The sequence below is a fragment of the Coturnix japonica genome, chromosome 10 (assembly GCF_001577835.2).
Source record: "Coturnix japonica isolate 7356 chromosome 10, Coturnix japonica 2.1, whole genome shotgun sequence".
NCBI lineage: Eukaryota > Metazoa > Chordata > Aves > Galliformes > Phasianidae > Coturnix > Coturnix japonica.
Window position 1 is genome coordinate 3,344,430 of NC_029525.1, and position 23,321 is coordinate 3,367,750.

Consider the following 23,321-nt stretch of genomic DNA (forward strand, 5'->3'; position numbering starts at 1 on the left):
ACAGCAATACAGACATTAGGATGATGAAAAATCACAGGAGAGTACGATTTAAAAAATGTCCTAAAATGTGCATTTTATTCCATATCATTATACAATGTTTACATACAGGTATACTTTTAAAACTGCTCAAAAGAAAGTGTGAAAAATAAAGTGAGGCGAATATCGATTTGTAAGTTCCACCCCCTCCCCAAGCTCCACACAAATAAAATACATTTTAAACAATCTCTTCCAAATTTGTGTTTTCTCCTGAATTTATTGAATCTTTCATTTGAACATGAAAAATACAATTGAAGGAATACTCAAGCTGAAATGTTGACCTACACTTATGTAACGAGTTGCAAGTTTACAATTTAAAACCTTCATAAGCCTTTGTTTTACTGTGTTGACCACACAGCCTTCGTTCTATTGAAATCGAAGGCACGAAGTCCAAATCCTCACAGATCAGTAAAATGCTGATAAAAATAAATTACTGTGCTCAACAAGTCCTGACTCATTGGGTATCAAATAAAAGCCCCTACAGAGCTTTTGGATCCAAATAGCACCCTTTATGCTGGATCTTTTTTGAGGATGTATCATGCTTGTTCAAAACTGTGGTTGGCACTTGAGGTGGGACGCTACCTGACAGAGCCAGGATTCTTCCAAAGACTAAGCATTCCAATCTCTGAACTCTCTACAAAGTGTAGGTAACATTTTGTTGGGAAATGGCACATTTAAACCATAATGTAATAGCTTAACCCGCATACAGCTTGCCCTTTTTGGTACTTCCCTGACCCCTGCCTGATAATTTAGCTGATGTTGTTGTGACTGTGGTGAAACTAAAATAAAGACATGTTTATGGGGCTTCACGGCAAGCAGGTGTAAAAATAATAACAATGTGGTTGCTGCTAAGAAGGTTTTCACATGTTGTTTAACTCCAGTAAAGTTTGATCCAGCATCTGATGCATATTAAGGTTTTCTTCTTTGGCATGCGCCACTTTCTCTGTTGTGGGATCAGAAAATCAAAACATGAATAGCAGTTCTTCAGAGGCACCGATTCTCAGAACATGAAGGCATGCAGTGATCATTTCTAATTAAAGGCTCGGAAGGTGAGAAATATGCATGATCATAAATACTGATACCCTCAGAGAATACGTCTAGAAAGAATTTCAAATTAAGACAACAAACAGCAGGCAATACAACTTTAGAACTGTTTGCAGGTGCATCTGCTAAGAAAATGCACTGCGAACAGATGAGATTCTTGTATGTTCTGGAAGCTCTTTGATGCAAGAATGCAGGACAGGGAACGGAGGCGGGATTTTGTTTGTTTGCTTTTAGGTTTTTGCTTTGTTTTTAAGCAGGGCAAGAAGAAAATAATTAGTTTCTTTGGAGATCCATACTTTAAATTCAGTGTAATTCAGAACTTCCAAAGAACAAACAAGAAATTAAAACCAATCTCCCTTCAGTCAAGTCATTTTTAATAATGTATTTCTTCTATGGCTTAAAAAAATAAAAGAAGTTAGTAGCTTTATGTTGCATGCACATTCTTATAGGACTACCGTTCAACACACTTACATGGTACAATAATAAAGCACAATGCTGTAGAACTGCATCCTACCAGATTCCAGTAACAGTGACTTCACACTAATGCAAGCATACCTTTAAACAACTGACCAGGTATTTTCAGGTGGAGCTCCCATTCCTAGCATGTTTTATTGTTTTTTTGTTTTGTTTGTTTATTCTTTTGGTCAATGGCTTTTGGTTTTGCCCAATCAATAGTTATCCAAAATCAGCGCAGTGAAGTGTCCAGATAGCAAAACAGCTGTGAGCAAACTTTGTGTTGCTTTTGGAACAGGAATCCTGAACACTCTCCTCTCCCCTTTTTTCCAGTAAAGCCCTCAGGGACAAATCTGACACCATCAAAAAGGTGGGTCTATGCACAAGAAAGACTCTCATTTTTTGAATACTGCTCGTTAAGTCCTCTGAGTTTTTACTGGAAGTTATTACTGCACAGTCAAATTAAGAGCAAACTGCTCCTCTAATGTAGGTGTGCATACAGATAAACAAAAGCCTCATCAGAAGGAACAGAGTACTTTTCCAAAACAAAATCAGAATTTAATCCATTAATATACCACGTAATCAATGGCCTGAAAAGTCAGTTTCTATGTTTCTTGCTCATTTCTACTTTTACTGATTCATTCTCGAGGAACTTTTGGAAGAAGCAGTTTTAAAATAAGTTATCAACATAGTCACACTACAGTTTAATCCTCATTCAATGCCAGCTTTAGTTCATTAGTTAGGCGACTGTTTTGCTCAAGTTGCTGGTAGAGTTGGTCTGTACAGGCAGCAAGCAGGTTAGAAGGAAAAAAAGAGGCAGAATTAAGACAGATTAGACAGAGAAAACAGATAAGTTAATAAAGAAACTGGTCACACCACAGACAGATCAGTAACAGAAACATTTTACCTTTGTTTCTAGAATCCTAGTAATTAAATAGCCACTCCAAGGAACGGCTATTGCAGCCAGCAATGGACTGGCTACCTCTTCTCTATAGAGAACAGCTGTGCAACAAGCAAATGCGAGTAGAAGAGCTATGGCTACATTCCTAGAAGAGCCACGTCCTCCTTTAATCTCTACAAACAATGCATGGCAGATTGGTTTTATGAGTGCCAATTTTCTTTGTGAATAATTCAAGATGTGGTGGAACCTCATCTGACAGCTGGCAGAAAGCAACTGTGTCCAAACCAATCTAACTAATGGCAGGAGAGATGCTGATAGCACAAACTGCCCTTGGGTTTCATTCTCATTATACTTCTACCATGGAATTTAACAACTGAAACGTTACTTCTAGTAGCGAAATATACGGTTTTTATTGGTATAAACACACTTCAGTATCCTCAAACTGTCAAGTGGTACCTCATTAAAAAAATCAACTCCAAAACACTCGGTGAAAATGAACAGGATGGTTCACTTTTATGGACAGAAAGAACACCCACTGTAATGTTGTGACAGTGAATTTCAGTCAGCATTCTGCAGAATGAAAGCAAACTTTGAGAGGTTCTGACTATTTTTCCTCAAATTGTCTGTGTTGGTCTCCACAGTTTAGATTGAGTCTGCACTTCTAACTTCTTGATCCCAGATTATTCTGCTACAGGAAATGAGTGGTTCTTTTCCACAAGCTTCCTAGCAGCTTTCACAGAAATCCTCTTCCCCACAGCATCTGGTCAAAGCAGCTCACAGCTACAGCACAGTGTGCACAGTGAGCTGCTCTGCAGAGCCTGCCTGCACCGAGTGACAACAACTCACTTCTCCCCACAGCCTGCTCAATGGGAGCAGGGCACAGTTCATATGACTATGCTTGGACCAGCAACACCTGAATTTTTGTCTCTCTTATGAGGATAACATTAGACACTAAGACATACATGAAAAAAAAACAGAGACCTCATAAATAACTTAAACTCCATTTTGCTTGGCACAACGTATTTAGTTGTTATTTAAACACGACAACAGAATTTCAATCAAGAATTTGATGCTTACCTTCATCAAGAGAATCACTCTCTTGATGTATTCCAGTCTTCCAGTATTTCTCAACATCCAAAATGAGACTAAAAATCTCAGGTCAAGTGTGGAAAGCGTTTTGTGAGTGTACCGTAAGCTCTTAACTACTCACACAGCTGTGGCCAGGTCACAACTACCTTACTTGGAGGAAGAGACAAAGGTCTCTGCAAGGAGCCACCTCAGGCAGAGTGGGGTGTTTGACAACTGGCACGGATCCCCTGCAGCTCAGCCTCAGCAGAACTACCCCTGTATACCATGCAGGCCAGGCAAACAAAGTGTCAGAGCCAGCCCTGCACTTGTGTCAAAAACACTCACACACTACTTCCTACACACAGCCAAACCTCGTTGGATGTATGAAGCAATGCACAGGCCATGTCCAATGCTGACAGGGTACTGAAATACGCTACACTGAAGAACCAGAACAGTCAACATCAGTGTAGATGGGCCAGCTATGAATCGTGTGTGCAGCTATCTGGATAAACGCACTGGATTGCCTGTTTCTAATACTCTGTCCAGCAATCCATCAGTCCTACAGTGAAGACAGCTGACTGTGTATGTTTGGTGGGAAGAGTTAAGTATTAAGAACGATCATGAGATTTCCACCTTATTAATTATTACTAGGCTTCTACCCTGGATTTTACTTTCCTCATTTCTTAAGAAAAAAGTTGAGGAAAAAACCACTACGGACACAATAAAACAAACTGGAGAACAAGAGGCTGGGCTTGCTGTAGTGTAACATACACTGGCTGAGCTGATAAATGATGGGTGATCAAATGTCTGAGCTTCCAAATCTGGAATCAGTGTTTGACACCGCAGCAGATCTGCCTAATTATTACATTAATCACAAAAAGTTTCCTATTCCAATTCTGAAACATTTTTCATACATGAGAAGTCTAAGCTCAGAAATCTAAGCTAAGCACAAGAATGGAAAGCTACAGAAGTCTCCCTGCTCAACCTTAGATCACATCCTGCCACTCAAGAGAAGCATGAGGAGAAAAAAAAAGCAAGCAAACAAAATCTTTGCAGAGGAATCGAGGGGTGGAAGAGGGGAACGCTTCTTTCTGGAAAACATATTGAAGTTTTTATACTGTCCCTTTAAGTCTTAAGTTTAACCTGATGAACAAATACATTTACATGAAAGCAGAAAGTCTGAAACATCAAGAGAGGAGAAAATGTAAAGAGAAAAGTCAAGGGCTCAAGTGCTCTCTCAGGCAAGATCCCACGACCAAGTGACCCCAAGGCAGCAGTGCCTCTGCAGATGCTGGCCCAACAATAACAACTGAGAAAATTCCCACTATATTTGTCATTTTAACTGCATCATAGTTTGAGAAAGAGAGAGCACAACGGGTCAGCATTAACCCCAAATACCAAGAACGGGTATTCTCAGCCCACAGACAGCTACCGCTGCCTTTGCATTTTTAACATTAAGGCAAAAGCGTTGGGGGGGGGGGGAACTAAAAAAAAGCAAAACATGAACAAAAACAAAATCTCTGATGGCAAAAAAAAACCCACACAACATTTTATTTTTTTATTAATAACTAAAATAGCTATTTGAATAAATTAAAGGCAAGGGGATAGCCAAAGGAATACAGCTGGGATGTTTATTTTACATTTAGAGATGTAGAGTTTCTGTACAATAGAGCACAAAGAGCATGTTCTGAAACAGGTGCCAGAAAGATAGAGCCAAGTAAGCTAGAAGACAGGACAGGGAGCCATGAAACATCCAAAAGCTTGGAAAGATGTTTTATCCAACCCGATGAAGATGTCTTTGGAGAAGTGAAGCAAAGAAAATTATCTGCACAAAAAGAAAAAGTGAGATAAGGTAGGACATAAAAAAAAGTGCACTAAGAAGTCCAAAAGAAGCAATAACAGCACAGCAAAATCCAGCATGCCGGGATGACTGCTAGTGAAATGCCACACCATGCTGGGATTGGAATGCGATAGCAATTTCCTCATGTACCAGAGGGCTACATTTGAAAGCCTGTTTTCCATCTGCAAATATCCCAAATGAAAAAAAAATACACAACAAAACCAACAAAAACAAGTTGTAACCTCTGTTACAAAGGAGGGAAAAAACCACCCTTTGTTCAAAAAGCTATTGAGCAAATGCAGATGTGCTGGTACATAAAAAGAGTGGGAGGGGGGTAATGAAGAAATGTAGGGATTAGAAAGGAAAAAAAGAGGGAAACAGTTAAAATATGGATGCATGCAAAACACATTTAGCTCTGAGCCAAGCTGCAGTCCTGCTGAAAGCACCAGCCTTCAAAAGAAATGCTGGAACTGAACGTCACACCTCACAGGCACTTGAGAAAGCAAAATCTCTTCCTCCCCACGCCAAATGTATAGTGCAAATGAAAGGGATGAGCATGGGAAGGAGGATTTAGCATAGCTGACCTCTGTTCAGTTTTATGTCAATGCAGGAAAAGATGGTACATATCAGACACCACAAGGATTACTCACACTCCTAACTAATGATTGCTTTCTGTTTTTTTCCCCCACCCCCAGTGTGCTGTCCCTACTAGCTGAAGCTGACATTATCACACTTCTGGCATTTAAATTCATTACTGTTGCCCTCCACAAGATACATACGAACAACCAGCACTTCAGTTGTCACCTTTCTGCCTCTAAATCACAAAGTGTCTTTACCTTCCACACTTTGTAATTTAGTGGTAGCAGTTGAAAATTGAATTGTAGTGGAATTCAATTCAAGCAGTTCAGGAAATTTAAGACAAACGCAATCTACAATTATGAACAGAGCTAATTCTAAGTCCTTCTGAAACTTATGTAAGAGCTTTGCCAGAATAAAACTGAAGGCAGAAGAACACCCTCTGAATGCGGCATGTGTTGAGATAGTAATTTCTAGCAAATTCAAAGTGATGATAAAAAAATACTTGAACAGAGGTCAACTAGAAGGATAAATGCAGAGCTACAAACAAATGGCAACCACAGGATATAAGGATCGCTGATGCACACTGATAAAACACACATGAGCTCATAGATTAGCTTACAAAATCACCATGAGTATTTACCAGGCTTGGCACGACACACACCCACGCTCTGCCACGGTAAATAAATGGTTCATGGTATTTTGTACATCTAACCTCACTACAGTAATGCATCTCCCACTACAAGGGAGTATAATTTCACAAAGCCAGAACCACACAATCAATGAGGGCAGGGAAGCAGGCACAGGCACAAGCTGTAAAGAAATTTACAGGGAGGTCATGTCATTGAGCGCATGGTCCAGCTCCTCGCTGATGGCTTTGTACTTCAGCTTCTGAGCATACAGCTCATCTAACGGTCCCCAAGGGAAGGCAGAGGTGCACAAGGAAATGAGAGTGTGGTCATGGGATGGAATGAGAAGGCAGTGGTGTGGGATACCATCCAAAAGCAGCAGGAAAGGGTAGGAATGCACAGAAAGAAGTGTTGAGGCAGACATGACAACAATGAAAAAACAACATCAAAATACAAAATTAAGGAAGAATAAAAAACAAGAGCAAATAGTTTTCTGTTCATTAACTGCACTGCCGGTGGGACAAGCTGTGATCTGGATACAACAAAGCATAGGAGGGAAGCAAAAATCTGCCTCCTTGTCCTGGAAATTTGTTTCAGTGCTCATAAGAAAGGCACATGGGAACAGCAAAAACCCGTACCATGGATAGGAGAGCTGAAAACAGGGCTCTAGGAGATGCTAACTCTTTAAAGAATTTAGCTTTCTTCTCTGCTTCCTGAAACAGTGACCACACATTTTCCACGTGTTACCTAGCTATACTTCATACTCCTTACGTGTAAGTCTGCCATGCCAAGTAATCAAACTGCATAAAATCCTAGACTTGATAGAGCACACTGAAGTAGGAAGCTCCATACAAACTTTGATTACCAAACTGCTCAGTTATTTGCCCTGGAAGGAGAAAGTGCATTCAGCTGCAGTTCTGAAAGACTTATCAAAACCTTAAACTCCATGAATGTAAATAAGGTGTCCTCCTCAATCGGTATACAATCCATTAGCTCTACTAAAAACCAGTCACTGTTGTTCTGTCCTGCCCTTATCAGAACATAAATTAATTCAGCTTGCTACATTCTTAACTATTAGAAAACTAACAGAGCTCTTCACCAGCTTTTTAGTATCATGATACTATTTATCTCATAATTTACCCTATATATTTATATAGTTCCAAGCTGAAGCATGTAAAGCAAAAGAAGTGAAAAGTCTTGAGAACATCAAAGAAAAAGGAACAGGCGAGAGCAAAACATTTCACTAGAAACACATAAATTATCAATGTATTTGAATGGGAAATCATTTTACCTTTTTTACTTTTTAAGTAGACCCATTTATGTGATCTGGACAATTTAGGTGAGTAGGTGTTGGGTAGTGAATAAAACCATGAGAATAAAGACCTGTATCTCTTTAGTAAGTGCAGGAAACAAAGATCCATACCTTCTAGATCATCAATGCTCTTCTCCAGCTTGGCTACGGAGCTCTCAGCAAACTCAGCACGGGTCTCAGCCTGAAGTTAAGATCAACACAAACAATTGTAGGAAATACACACATACTACTTACAAATAGAGGAGCAATAATTCAAAGGAGGAAAAAAAGAACGATGAGAAGACGTAGATTTAAAATAGAACAATAAGGTGATGCTCCTTTTTATGAGATATCCAATAATTAACTGTCCCCAAAGAGACATGTTCATTCTTAAAGAATTCAAGTACTGTTTATATTAAAAGAATCAACACTGTACTGGAAGATCTGTTGTACATAACAGCTCTAATTTTACCTCCTTCAGTTTGTCAGTTAGAACTTTAATCTCCTCTTCGTATTTGTCTTCTTTCTGCGAGTACTGTAATTAGAAAGAAAACCACTGCTATTAGACCAGGTATTCTACAAACATAAAAACACCTGTCTCCTAGTAGATCAACTGTATAAAAGGGAGTAATATGGGCCTAACAAGATTAATTGCACTTATCACTGTGGATCCGCTGTGATCACACACAACTTATTACAAAAGCAGAATTCCCCTGAAGTTATATTCCAACACTACACAGTGGAAAATTACATTTTTGAAGAGGAATAGTATTTTGAGAAATTAAATGTTAGCACATAAGTGCCACATTCTATAAATAATATTTAACTCTTATAGGCTACTTAATAAAAGATGTATTCAAATAATACCAACCTACGTGGAACCAGAAGGAATGCTAGGTTCTGATAACTACTCAATACATATTTGACTGTAGGTCCAAACTCTTCTACTAATGAATGGCCTTGCTGAAATGCTGAAAACTGATCAGCATATTAAAAAAAACAAACAAACCAGAAGGCCAATCCATGGGCCAGCATAAGGAACATGTTCTCATGTAAGTCTCTAGCCTACCTTCTCAGCCTGAGCCTCAAGAGACTTGAGATTGTTGGTGACATTCTTCAGCTCCTCCTCCAGCTCAGCACATTTGCTGTTATTTCGGAAGGAAGGCAGGAAAGGGGTGGATGGAAGATTCAGTCAAGCAAAAGAAATAGAAGAAAAAAAAAAGGGGGAAAAGATAGAGAAAAATGAAACAACTACAGAGCAAAAGAATAGCCTTAAAAGCAGCTGAATCCATCACAGACTGAAAGCAATTGTTTGTGATGCCAAATTCCATTTTAAGTGAGCATTTCAACAATGGCCAGCCATAAGTTATTTACAGTCTTTGGTTTACACAGAAATATTTACAAAGCTTTTACAAATACGACAGTTCAGCTTCTTTTTGGCTGCACAGGAGATCAGTTTTAAAGGTAAAAAATGAATTAACAAAAAAGAGACCAAAGAAAACAACCAAAGCAAGATGCAAGGGAGTAGAGAGCATAGTGAGGATTTATTTGCTACTGAGTGAGCTAACTGGCTATGGAAGCTGAAAGACTCGGGTTGCAGTTAAACCTAAAAACTGTTTATTAGTATCAGTACCTTATCCTCTGCAGCCATTAATGCTTTCAAGGTTTGATCCATTATTCTTAACTGTTCTTCCAGCTGTCGGACTTGGCTGTTAGTGAACACATGAAATGCACAAAAGCCATTCACAAAATCAGTGTGCAGGTACAGCATGCAGTGACAAAACCCACGCGCACACACACAAACATATTTACTTTGGTGTCGACCATTTACTTCAACCATTAAAGAGCAAACATAGCCTTGAGCTGAACACACAGTGTACTGCCAATGTTTCCATGCTGTTACAGTTTCTGTCTTGTAGCACCTCACAGGCATCTCAGGGGCAATTGCACACTTACCTTTCTGATAGTTCAGCACGTTCCTCAGCCCGCTCCAGGTCACCCTCAATGATCACAAGCTTACGAGCCACCTATAGGCACAGGCAAACAATCATGGATATCATTTTATTGCAGCCAACACCATCCATCCCCTAGAACCCAAAGTGTGGGTAAAGTGCTTCAGGCCGTTCCCTGTGCCCCAAAACTGACCTCTTCATATTTGCGGTCAGCCTCTTCAGCGATGTGCTTGGCTTCCTTCAGCTGCATTTCCTGGATTTCCATTTTCTCTTCATCCTTCAGGGCTCTGTTTTCAATGACCTTCATGCCTCTGAAAGACAAAAAAAACCCCAACCCAGTAAATAAAAGGTTCAGGGCTTGCCAGTTAATCCTCAGTTCTACCACTGACTGGAGTGTGACTTTCAGGCAGATGTATTACAATGAATGAAGCACATCAGAGGCACTTGATTCTTCACACCCACAATCTAACCCTGTGTATTTACACCTCAGAAGTTTAAAGGAAAAGCAGCATGACTTACAAAGAAAGAAAAGTTCATTTGTTTTAACTCTTGCCTCATGAGGTTCAGCTTTACCCAGAAGTTCAACCACTTGACTATACTTTTTTTTCTTTTAAATTAAAGGAAAACTGTTCTAACAGAAAGATAAATAAATGGTCTTGCTTCTAAAGATCTAATAATGTGACTGAAGACACCTGCCTTTCTAACATTCATTGTGATATAGCACCCCCCAACTCCTGCAGGACCGACAGATACTGTGTTTATGAGAAAACAAATTCCCATGAGTTTCCACATTCCTTCTTCCTAAAGCAGTGACCTAAAGCTCTCTGTGCTCTAAACAAGCAAAATTAAACTCCACCACTGTAAGAAGTACAGCGAATCGCCTCTTCCTTCCACACAGATTTGACCCAAATTCTTGTCAGCAAGGTAGAAATAGATTTGCAGAATACTTTGGATTCTTTCCCGACAAAAAGTACTATGAAAGTTATATAAAATACTATTTGCATTAGTAGAAGACATCATTTAAATCCAGCAAATCTTGAATTCCTAAATACACATGGAAATTCCAGTCTAAATCTAATGGAATTTATGTGATCTTTCTCCTTCATTCACCTTTGTGTACAAATCTTAACAACAGGAGAACCAAAGCTTCTTCCAGCGCTGGTTCATTTTCCAACCACAGTGCAATTAAGAATCACCCGACAGGATGAGTACACATCACCTCTATCAGTTGTCATTCAAATAGAGGTCTGGACTGGGTCCAACAGTTTTTCCCAGGAAGCAGTATGATATAACAAAAGCTCCAGCCAGCTTTATCTTATCTCTTTACAACTGAGACTCAGACAAGCATTTAAACCTATGTGTGCATTCTGGACATCCATATCGACAAGCTGTGACTGAAGACTGTGTGACTGAAGTCCAAAGGCAGAGTGGATTACATATGCATAGAGACATAGGAGCGGTTTAATTTATTTCCCTAACCCACACCCTAGCAATTACCACCTTCGTCATACAGGCAATCCACCTAATCGCTTTCAAGAGTAACCTCACCCACCTTTCACTCTCATCTGCAGCCTTCTCAGCCTCTTCCAGCTTCTGCAGGGCAGTGGCCAAGCGCTCCTGAGCCCGATCCAACTCTTCCTCAACCAGTTGGATGCGTCTGTTCAGGGAAGCTACTTCACTCTCAGCCTAAGCACAGAAGAACAGAAGTTAGATCATAACAAGGCACGCATGACCCTCTGCAGAGGATTACCCCATGTACCTTCTAGTACTACTGAATGGCTTCTGTTTTCATTCACTGAAAAGTCCATAGACAGAGATGTGCATGTCTTTCTGATGCTTCTTTTCTATTAAGCTGATTAAGGAATGTGCAACTTATGTATAATTCTTCTAGGCCTGCTCTCTGTAGCACAGTTCCCTAAATATGTTATCTTATTAGCAGACACAAACCAATTACATCCTTTCTTCCTTCCTAGGAAATCAGCAGAAACTATCACAACCCCTACATATTACCTGAAATCCATTATTTATGCCTTTTGCCACGTTTAGATCACAAATACTTATGTTACCTTGGGTTCCATAAAATGAGCTCAAAGCAGGAGTGCAAAAACATACTTAGATCAGCATCTGCAATGAGACAGCTCCTACAGGGACAGCATAAGAGCATTTAGGCACCTGAACACTCATAACTTTTGTTTATAGGCAAAACACTCAGCAGCTAACAAGGTACCAGCAGAAGTTACATCTTGGAAGGGTCCTGGTAACAACAATTGCTTAAAACATTTCATCCCCCACCACGCTGCCACCCTCAGAATTCCCCCAGATCCATCTCTCCTGCACAACATCTTTGCTTATTCTTTTATATAACAACACTCACAACATCTCTGCCTCTTATTACAAGCTTTTGCTTATAACATTTTCAAACCAACATTTCTGTAAGTTGCAGAATACCAGCCTTTTCCTGATCATTCCATTATTAGATGTTAGTTCTTTCTGAAGAAAGCACAAAAGCCACAAAATAACTATTAATCTAAATAGTTAATGCTTCCAAGATTAACAGCTATTTTGAATCAGGACTGCAAATGATCTCGCTATGTGTGAGGATGTGCAAATCTGAATTGCCAGTGGGGGGAAGGATTAAAAAACGACAAGGAAATCTATCCCACCAAAAGTAGCACCTGGATGCTTTTCCTTTCTAAAATGTCTAAGGAACTGCAGATATTTGCTCATTTTACTACTTCTGAGGTACTCAGATACAGCTGGCTACTACCAGTTGTGCCTAACACCGGTAAGAACAACTTAGGCACTATAAAACAACCTCAGTGAGAGCAGTATCACTGCTACTGGAGCTGCTAGCAGTAACACCAGCATCTGGGAAGCAAATAAATGTATCTGAACATTAATGGGTACTAGGAGCGAGCACACTGAGCCAGGAGTGGAGGAGACAACCTTCTTACACTTCCATTTCAGCCTGCACATTAAATCTTCTCCTAGCTGTGTAATCAAGCAGTGGCATTCCAAACCTGCAGCTTTCAGGCTTTGAACAGAAAGAATTTGAACCTTTAGAGAAACAAAGCAGCCAGGGTGGTGGTGGAAATCTATGTCCTTTCATTAACGTTACCCTTGGGAAATCTGTAATAGTACGAGTTAATTATTATCATGTCAAGACTTCTCATCACGATAAGCACACAGAATACGCTTAGAAACACTGGGTGACTAAAGTTCGAGTTCTTACTTCCTGCTCCACCACCAGTAATGTGCTGTGGGTTTCACCAACCAACCTTATATGGCCCCACTCACCCTTCCGTGCAGCAGGACTTCTTCCTTATATGGCAAGGAAGGAAAGAACCCCAGTGACATTAGGGGCACTCCCATAGCAAATATAACCTCCTGCGTTTTTGACACAGCACTCAGACACCACATATTTTTACCATGAGCGATGACATGGGTATGTTACAATTTCGCATTAATTACTACTGCTGTAAGAAAGACTGTTTTCCAGCTAATCATACAGTTGAAGAAGGACAACCATATTAGAAAGATGCAGTCACAGCCCAGTGAGACACAGCCACAGACTTTTTGTAGAGGCAATGGCTGCCGCTCGCAGACCCCGAACCTTTCCCCATCTGGTTTAACAACCACAAGTAGTGAACTGTGATATGCTTTGGCCGCAGTTTCAGCTTTTGCACTGTTTGCATATCTGTTCCTTGCACAGGAAGAAATAAAATTTAAAAAAAAAACACCAAGAGCAGCAGGAGGTCACATGCCGTACACGTACAGCCCTGCACTAAGGGAAGGGTCAGGTTCACACCTCAGCTTGCTCGCCCCATGTTCTCACAGCCTCCCTCAGTCATGCAGAAATACAGCTGTGACAGTAAAAAAAATACCAGTGCAAGGCTGGCAGCAGCAAAGAAGCTCAGCTCTGTATGTGCCCATGAATTCGTTTTTCTGCATTTGTTCACTGAAGGGCTGATCCTCTCCAAACAAAAACTGTGCCACACAAACACACTGCAGGATTCCATACAATCCACGTAAACCTGCTGCAGGCAACTGACTGACACTACCCTTTAGGATGCTAAGCCTCACCCCACGGCCAGGCTCTCACGTCAGAACTTCACAGGCAAGTGGGGAGTCAGCCCTCCAGCACTGCGCCTGCTGCGTCCAGAGGTGTCACCAGCACCTCCCATGGCAGGGACACGGGAACTAACCTAGTTTAGAACTATGTATGTTGCTGAAGGCGTTCTTCACTCACAGAAAGTAGTTTAGAAAACAAATCCAGCAGTCTTTAAGACAGAAACCCTTACAAGTTAATCATGAAATCACAGAATTGTAGAGGTTGGAAAGAACCTCTGTGGATCTCCCAGTCCAACCCTTCGCCAGAGCAGGCTCCCGACAGCAGGCTGCCCAGGAAAGCATCCAGGCAGGTTTTGAATATCTCCAGAGGAGACTCCCCACCTCTCTGGGCTGTTCCAGTGTCACCCTCACAGTAAAGAAGTTTTTCCTTATGTTTGTACGGAACTTCCTGTGCTGCAGTTCCTGCCCACTGCCTTGTCCTGTTGCTGGGTACCACCAAAGAGCCCAGCCCAGCCACTTGACTCGCACCCAACAGATACTCCTAAGTACTGATCAGATCTCCCTTCAACCTTTTCTCTGGGCTGAACAGCCCCAGGTCTCTCAGCCTTTCCCCACAATGCAGAAGCTCCGAGCCCCCATCACCTTCATGGCCCTACGCTGGACTCTCTCCAGCAGTTCTCTGCCTGTAGGGACCCACTTTCCAGCTGTGCCCCATGATGTGATGCCCTGTGATGTGACCTCTCAAACAACAACAAAAAGGGTATGTGCACTTCCTTGTGGGTCTGCTTCACTGCTGCAGGAGAGAGGAGTCACACACGGTGCTCCTTTGGTCAAGCAGCTCTGAATGCTCACCAACACCAGACACTGCTTTTATAAGCTCGCTGCCCAGAACACGAATAACAAATCAGTTATTTGGCACGAGTTTCCTGCAGACTCTGTAGATACGCTCACAAAGAGCACTCTACCTTTCAATGAAAGAAAAAACAAAGCTACAGCCGCCACCAATGCCAAGGTCAGCAGCGAGGCAAACAACTGCACTATCAGCTTTGTGCTGCATCGGGCACCCACACCCACATCCACATGCAGATCCAGACCCACATCCACAGCAATCTGTGCTGCCTACACCTGCCCAGAGCTGCACACACCGCTGCCCCGCAGCCCGGCCCTGGCCCCTCGTGCTGAGCCGTGTCCGCAGGTACCGCGGTGCCGGGGATCTGCCGCCCGCGGCCCTGATCCGCCCGTGGCCCTACCTCCTCCCGCAGGGCCCGCTCCTGGTCCACCTCCCGCTGCAGCCTGCCCGCCCGCTCCTCCGCGGCGTCCGCCTGCTCCTGCAAGCTGCGGATCTTCCTCCTCACGGCCTCCAGCGAGCTCATCGCCGCCATGCCCGCGCCGTCCGATCGGCTCCGACCCGCTCCGTGCCTCGACACCGGCCTGCGCCGCCTCCCTCCCTCCGCCCCAGCCCCGGAAGTCCTCCGCGCCGCGGCCGCGCACCGGGGCGGGGCTGGCGGCACCGAGCGGGAGGGGAGCGGCGCTGGGAGGCGGCGGGGAACCGCGCTGCTCCGCGCCGGGTGGGGCGGGCGCCGGGCGAGGCCGGGGCCGGCGGGGAGAGGCTCGGCCGTGGGGACGGGCCGCCAGGTGGGCGCGGGGCGGTAGCGCCCTCTGGCGGCGGCCCCGCTCCCGGCTGTAGCCCTGCACCGCCCCGGCTGAGCGGGCACAGCGATGCCGCCTGGGCGAGTTCCCGGGGCACGGGGAGGGGGGATGCGGCCCCGCCAGGTGCGGGGCTGAACCCGGGCCCGGAGGCCGTGCCCGGCGCTGAGTCAGCCCGTGCTGCTCCCTCATCCCGTGTAACGCCTCTCCGCCTCGGCAGCGGCGCTCCCTGCCCTGCTCTGCCCTTGTCCTGGGGCTCGGAACTATCCAAACGAGTCGAGCAAACCCCGGGTCACTGCGGTGCCCCAAGACACCCCGCATGGCCCCAAAGCATCCTGACACTCCGCACACACAACAAGCACAGCGTTCTCTCAAGCCGGGCTCTCCGCACGAGGGTGGCTGCACCGAGCACCGTCCCAACGAGCTCCCAGACGCTGCTCTCCAGCAAAGGGAAACAGCGCTGGGATTGGTCGGGGGGGATCGTGCTTTTCAGGCAGGGAATCTGGTAGCACTGCTCTCGCCTTCATCCTCGGCGATTCCCAAATAGTCTGCATACTTTTCCTTATAAGGAATATCTCCCCTGGATCTCTATGCGGTTCCTTTGAACGAGTCCAATAAGCGCCCTGCTAGGAAGTGCCTCTCCTCCGCACAGCCTCGCTCAGAACAGAGACATCTGATCCACATTACACACAGAGCCCCTCTCTCATCCCTACGTGCGCTTATTATTGAGGTCTCTGTCAAAACTACACAACTGAATTGCTTTGCTCTATGGTTTGCTCTTTTTAAAAGTAAAGATAAAGGCATGTTGTCTTTGATGCCAAGTTGGCTTCAGCAATGTTTCCCTTTCTAGAAGTATCCTTCCTCCGCTTTGCTCTGACTGTGACAACTCCTTTTGGCTTTGAGGCCAATTCTGAAAGCTGTGCTATAGGAAAAGGTCGGTCATGGCTTTGGAAGCGCTGCGGTTTCACTGTGTCCTGTAATTCGGACCCGAGATGTATTTGGAGAGAACTGGGCTGGACTGTAGGAGCCACACTGCTCCGGGCCTTATCTGCAGGAACAGGAAACTCGCATCGCTCCATGAGTGTAATACATTAATAAGACGCACGTCAGGGGCGGACAGGTGGGTGGGCTGAGGCCTGGGAGTGACACGAGCTCTTGCACTATTACCATATAAAGTGCTGAGCTATATATATCCCCCAGCCTGCTCCCAAGATCCCTGTCCTCTGAACTGCAAACCCAGCAAGTATCATCTTCCAGTTTTCTCTCATGCAAGACTGAACTTTTCCTTGAGATGTGAAATCATCCCCGTTTTCTCCAGGAATAAGAACTAGGAGAAGGGACTTCATCTGCAGGATGAGTGAATGAGCCCAACTAGCTTCTGGTAGCGGAACTAATGCATGTATGTCCACAACTCTCCTGTAGAAATAACCAGCAGCCCTTAAACCTCCTGCATCTGTGGGACCTACAGGACATCCCAGCTGCCCCTCTCCCAGAGCTAGTTGCTGTCAGCTCTGTTTTTGTCTCATCGACTATCACAGCACTACCGTTCCAACCCAAGCTATTTTTCCCATCGTCTGGATTGACAATCCACAGCAAATGGAACAACAGCAAGTACACACAAAAAGCACGTGTTGAGTGAGCAGAAACCCAATCAATGTCTCGGACAATGTGCAAATCTCATGCAAGGAGGCAGTGCTGTGTTGCCCACCTCCCTGCCCAGGAGGTGCCAGGAGCCTGAGCCAAGCACGCCCAGTGAGCGCTGCCTGGTGGGAGTCCTGGCTGTCCTGTGCAGCGGAGATGCCTGTTCCTTGTATGAAGGGGGTGGTGGGACAGGGGTAACTTACATCTGTGGCCTTTTTGTCAGCCAGTTCCAACTTTTCCTGTGCATCTTTAAGGGACTCGGAGTATTTGTCCAGCTCATCCTCAGTGCCCTTCAGCTTCTTTTGCAGAGCCACCAGCTCGTCCTCCAGCTGTGACACGGGTGGAAGGTGGTGGAGAGGGGAGGGCAGGCAGGAAAAGGTGCAGCAGGCAATGTGACCGTGCAAAGGGAGAAGTGCGAGTGCAGAAGAGACAGAACAGACGGACAGAGAGAGAGAGAGAGAGAAAGAAGGAGAGACAGTTAGATTCTCTGTGCTTACGGTAAGGGCACGATACCTTGGCAGCATTCTCCTCTGCGGAGAGGAGGCTGTCCTCAGACTTGTGCAGCTCTTCCAGCACTTGGTCCCTCGAATCCTCCGTCACGCGCAATTGCTTTTCCAATTGCACAATGTCATCCTCTAGCTAGGTGCACAAGAGGAAATACAATGCACAGATACATTTCTCCCTGGGCTCTGAAAAGGGGGAAGGTCATCTTTAAATCTCTCTCCTTTCCTCTGGCCTTCTCCAGGATCTCCAAGAAACTCACAACCACCATGCCTCCGACCCCCAAACTAATAAAACCCCATGTGTGCTGGGGTGGATGGGGGGTGGCTTGGAGCAGGCCAGGAAAATGGGACACATCTGGAAAGAAGGGGAGCAGCTAGAACTGGACAAGTCTGCTGGACAGTGCTGTGGGTGGGGGGCACAAACCTTAAAGTCCTTTGTCAAATCACAGCATGTCTGTCAAATCACAGCATGTCTGTCCAGCGCTAACAGCTGCTCGAGGCAGTCCCCCCCCAGCCATGCCCCCATGACAAAGACACGGAGGCCATGCAGCTGTCCCAGGACCCCCACCCAGCAGGATGGGGCAGGGACACGTCTCTTGCATGGCCCTGGGAGCCTCCAGCCATAGGGCATCAGAATGAAACTCTTTAGGGGAGTTTCAGTAGTTCAATCGGTTCTTCGGGCAATGGAGGGGGAGGTGGGGAAGAATACAGTAAGGTACGTTAAAAAAAAACAGGGGGTTAGAGAAAGAGATCGCCTGGAAAGACATGTGCCCTGGCACCAGTCACACCCGGGCTCGGTGCAGACCTGCTTGCTCCTCTCTTCCGCTGCCTTCTTGTCCGCTTCGGCTTGCTCGGCTCTGTCCATGGCATTCTCCTTGTCCAGTTTCAGCATCTGCATCTTCTTCTTGATGGCCTCCATGGCGGCGGTGGGTTAGGGCGCGTCCCCGCGCGAAGTACAGCCGAAATCAGAGCAGGGAAAGCGGCGGGAGAGCCCCGAGACGAATCCGAGCCGCGGCCCCGAGGAGCGCTGGGGCCGACGAGTGCGGGACGGGAGCCGGTGGAGTGCGGGAGGCGGGCGGGGAGAGCCTCACTGATATGGCCTTTCCCAGGGGGCTGACTGCATTCCTCAGGACATCCAATACTTTTTTGGAAAGGGCTTTTTTTTTTTTTTTTTCCCCTCCCTCCTCCATTTGTCCCTACCCCTTTCCCTTCCTTCGCTCCCCCTCGGCTTTTTTCAGCGGCTCGGCTCTCCCATTCGCTGCCGCCCGCCTTTTGACCGTGGATATGCCTATATATGGGATGTGACGGGCGAGGTAAGGCGGGGGAGAGGTTTGTTCTTAGTTCTAAGCGGGCAAGACGGGGCATTTCGCTGCTACTCCTGGGAGGAAAAAATAAAGAGGGGGGAAGGGCAGAGACTCGGAGCGGGGAACGGGAACAGAGACCTGTGCGGGCCGCTCAGGGCGTGTGCGATGCCGGGGTGGCTGGCAGCAGGACGGTGCCGGAGCCGCCCCCACTCGTGGAAATGAATCTGTTTTAAAGCAGAAGGGGAGCGGGGCAACAACGGGTTACGTGCACGCACACCCGGAGCGAGAGCGCCCCGAGTCCATCTCCGCACCCCGGGGCAGGGGAGGGCAGCCCGGCGAACGGAGAGCGGCCGGCAGCCCGGGCACCCGGAGCGCAGCGGTAGTGCCGGCTCGGGACAGAGGCTGGGGCACGGCACGGCTCTCCGCGGCCACAAGAGCTTCCCGAGCCGACCACGCTCCTCTAGTGGACCGAAGTCGGGTTAAAGGGAGGGGAGCGAGGGCACAGCTGCTCCCCGGAGCGGTCGGAGCCGCGAGGAGCGGAGCCCGGGGAAAGCCGGCACACGGAGCGGCTGCTACCGTGCCTCGCACCCTCCGCCAGTGAGAAACTGAGGCAGCGAAGAGAGACGAGCAATCGGGAGAACAATTAACAAACCATGTAATTAAGTAGAAACCGATTTTCGCTTGTGGCAGATGTCTGTCTCCTTAGCACACTGAGCAAGATGCAACACGCTCTGCCACCACCACGCACGCTCCTTTCTACAGCGCAGGGAGCACACGGACGTGCACGAGCCCCGAGGATTTGGTTGCACAAAGAGAAAACTAAGCAGCCTCTTTGTCTGAGCTCACAACTTGCACCAGAAAATTCCTCCCTGGTGCCGTCACTGGCTCTGCTGAGCCGATGTCACCGCGGCAGGACGGCTCGTGGCTTGCTGCGCTTGCAGGGCAAACAGGGGCAGCGGTCGGCAAAGCGGGTCGTGGGGCAGCTCCTGCACGGCCCAGAGAGTCACAGCACCAGAGCTACGGCTGCGTGCGGCCAGATAGCAAAGCCCACTGCGTTCTGAGCGGAGCTTATCTGCCTCTGCCCCTGAGAACGGCCGGAGCGTGCCTGCAGCCCTGACACACACAGCATTCACACCAGCCAGTCTCCGGGACACGTGTGTTGCAAAGGAGAAACTTTCCTATTCCTATCCCTAAGATGGTTTGTTACTGTATTCCCTTTAAAACAGATTCCTCAGAGTAACAGTAAAGTAACAGTAAAGGCAGTAAAAATTGCAAGTGAGATCTTTGGAGAGGGTGAAATTCTCACTTTTCGGCACAATCCTTATCAGTTAAAAAAAGAATGAATACTGGTTAGACCTGCCTAAATACAAACAACAGCGCACAGGCTGGGTGAAAATGCCAGACACAGCACTGACAAAGCCTGCAGACTTATTTGCAGCAACTTCTTAAGCACGGTTTTGTTCTTGTTGCTTATCTTGCTTTTACTGTATGGCCAGTTACAACACAAGGGCCTTTTAAAGTGCTGTGAATATTTAGAAGGCATTTAGTTACATATTGTTCAACAGTTAGACAGTAATTGTTAAATACATCAATGTTTTGTCCCTACTTTAGGAGAATGTATCCACTGCCACCAAAAATCCCTTTAGAAACGTTCTGTGGCTGGGAATCCAGCGAGGCAGCTCTTTGCCTTTGGGTAAGTGCATGTTGTGAAATTAAACAAACAGTGTCCCTGTCTGGCTAATTTGGGAGTGGTGCTGATAGGCTCCTAAAGAATTCCTGTGCAGAGCCATTTTTCTACAAGAATGTTAACAATGACATGGGAACCTCTGGGATACATGAGAAAATACGATATGGGGAAGAGGAAAGGAACTGGATGCCTTTTAAAGAGATGCCTGGAAGATGCCACCGTCACCACAGCACAATACAATCCTGAGGCCACATGTGCGTGAAAATGTCCAAAAATGAGCTTTGTTTAAGTCAAAGACAACTCTGCATCCACAGGGCTAAACTGGCTGATGTTTCTGTTGTTGTTTTTCCTGGGGTAGAGGATATGAAAAGTATAGACACACATAAGCACGCCTGCTTTACCTTTAATTAACAATATGAATTGCTTGGAAATTTCCAGCTGGCAAAAAGAGATAGGTTTGGAAATCAAATAGCTCGTATAGTCACTCCCTTTTTAATTGGGATGTGAAGAAAGACTGTATACAAATTAATTTTGTATACCGAAAAAAGAAGGCAGCACAAACCCTGTGTCTGATAAAACATTGCTTCCCCCATGGCCACCCCACCACTGCTGGCCCATCTCTCTTGTTGACAAATGGTGCACAAACAGCCCAGCAGCACTTTTACTCAGTTCTGCACCTCCTACACTGGTTTTGAGTTCTGTTATTTAAATCAGGCTCTTTAGAACACCAAGGCAGCCAACACAAAGAACTGGCAATACATATACATAAGCCATGCATGCATACATCTGTATATATACACACACTATATATATTAGTTCACTACTTCTCCTGTAAGTAAGCCATGTGGCATGTCAGGCTTCCCAACAATTCAATTTTGATTCCAAGGATGAGGCCATAATCTGCTTCTACCATGATATTCCTGCCACGCCATAGATCTCTTGACAAAGGCAGAATTTGTCTTGAGAAGAATCTGCTTTTCTGCTCACAGCTGGACCAGCAAAAGGCATTTCTGAACAGAGATGTTGATGGCATATGAAAGGGCAGGTGGACTCTCTTGGAAAAATCCTTCCGACAGACTCTAACAAAGTCGGAGTTGCCTCTTTTTTGGGGGGTGGGGAATATGCAGGAAGTGACACCTAACTTCATGTTGCAACTGGTTCTTCCAGTTCTGTGAAAACATGCCTCTTAAAAGATGACGAAGGATTCGAATTAGGTCAGTCAGAATGAACACATGAGACTACATGAGTTGTTTGAGAAGTACAGTGTTCCCCCACAGGGACACAAATGTAAATAAAATACACACATTTTGAAAAGGTTTCCGAGCCCTCTGCAGCCTTTCTAAAAATGGAAGGTTTATTTTGGTAAAGGGAAAAACAGGGCTATGGCTTATCAGCCATAGGTACTGAATCAATAAGTAGGTATTACTGCCACAAGTGTATATTTAATCCTGTAAGGATCTCAAAGAACTTTGCACTAAGGGAGCCAAGGGACAATACTTCTACAAGTGTGGAAATGGCAAAGCCTCCCCTGAAGAAACTGGTCATTTATATACTTAGCCATAAGGCAACAGAAAGACTGAAAATAGAAGGGAGGAATCCTGCTGGTCAGTTCTCTGCAATGCCCAGAGGGCAGCAAATGAGTACAGAAATACCCCTGAACATGCCACTCACACTTGCGAAATGCACGCTGTAACCTTCTAAAGGCTATCCGTAGTATTCCTAAGGGAAGTGTGAAGAGCGTTTTGGCTTTGGAAATTAAAGAACTGGCAGATGACCTGTTGGAAAGCAAATCTCTTCTTCCAAAATTGTTGTGATACTCTTCCCTTTCAGAACTAACATGTTTCTGTTCAGTTTGTCATTCAACAAGGCAACTATGAAATCTGTGAACTCCTTAAGGGTAAAAGTATTTATAGTACAGCCCTCTGCACCTGCCCTGATCTGTAATCCAAGGGTCTATTCAGATGCCACAGCAAATGCTAAGGAGCTCATGACCTAACTCATGACCTAAGGGTCCTAAAATATCTCAGGTCTTTTTCTGCACAGCTCCTTTCACTCTAATTCTTTTTCAGCTGAGCAAATTTGAGTCTCCCAGTATTTTGTGCTGTTTTTCATTTTAAAACTGGGAGGTTTGCTTAACTGGTAGCCACCAAAACTACTTTAATTCTCTGGAAGTAGTAAAGCAGAATCAAGCAACAGAGACAAAAACAAATGCAACAACAAAACAAGCAAACAAAAGAACCAAAAAAAACTCACTTATGATGTTTTCCCACATCCTTCTTTCTAGAGGTTCAGATAGTTATAGGCCAGATAAAGAAAAGTAGTCTGTTTAAAAACTGCTTGTACTTACACATTGCTGTGCTAGTGCTCCACTCGGTTAAATCTCTATGGAAGTCACTTAATTGAGTTCAACTCCATTCATCTGATACTTAAAAATAATAGTATTGCAAAAAGCATCCGGTCCATTTCAATTTAAAGCATGCTAATGTGAAAGAGAAAAGAATGCTAAAGAGGAAGGTCACAGCAAAGGGCAAGTAATATGTTACGGGGGGAAAGGCTTCTAGCGGGTTATGCCAAAATGCCCAGCTGAAGGGTGGATCAACAAATGCAAAAGGAAGTAATCTGCTCCTGGTGAAAGGGCTCAGTCATAACTTTGTGTTGAGACAGAAATGGCACTAAGT

At 45.1% G+C, this 23,321-nt stretch overlaps 1 protein-coding gene across 13 annotated transcripts; it reads right to left on the reverse strand.

Annotated features, from left to right (window-relative positions):
* Positions 1 to 47: 47 nt before the first annotated feature.
* TPM1 (tropomyosin 1) lies at positions 48 to 18,769 on the reverse strand. 13 transcript variants are annotated; one of them, XM_032446847.1, is made up of 10 exons: positions 18,458 to 18,722; positions 17,663 to 17,788; positions 17,353 to 17,478; positions 11,343 to 11,476; positions 9,984 to 10,101; positions 9,795 to 9,865; positions 8,908 to 8,983; positions 8,311 to 8,373; positions 7,971 to 8,040; positions 48 to 979 (listed from the first exon to the last, which is right to left on the reverse strand). In XM_032446847.1, the coding sequence occupies exons 1-10, from the start codon at positions 18,569 to 18,571 to the stop codon at positions 897 to 899; spliced, it is 981 nt and encodes a 326-aa protein (XP_032302738.1). In that variant the 5' UTR covers positions 18,572 to 18,722; the 3' UTR covers positions 48 to 896. The 13 variants fall into 13 exon arrangements, with proteins under 13 accessions (XP_032302738.1, XP_015727781.1, XP_015727782.1 ...); XM_015872295.1 differs by lacking the exon at positions 17,663 to 17,788 and having other exon boundaries at positions 18,458 to 18,769; XM_015872296.1 differs by lacking the exons at positions 8,908 to 8,983; positions 17,663 to 17,788 and adding an exon at positions 9,472 to 9,547 and having other exon boundaries at positions 18,458 to 18,769.
* Between the last annotated feature and the right edge of the window lie 4,552 nt (positions 18,770 to 23,321).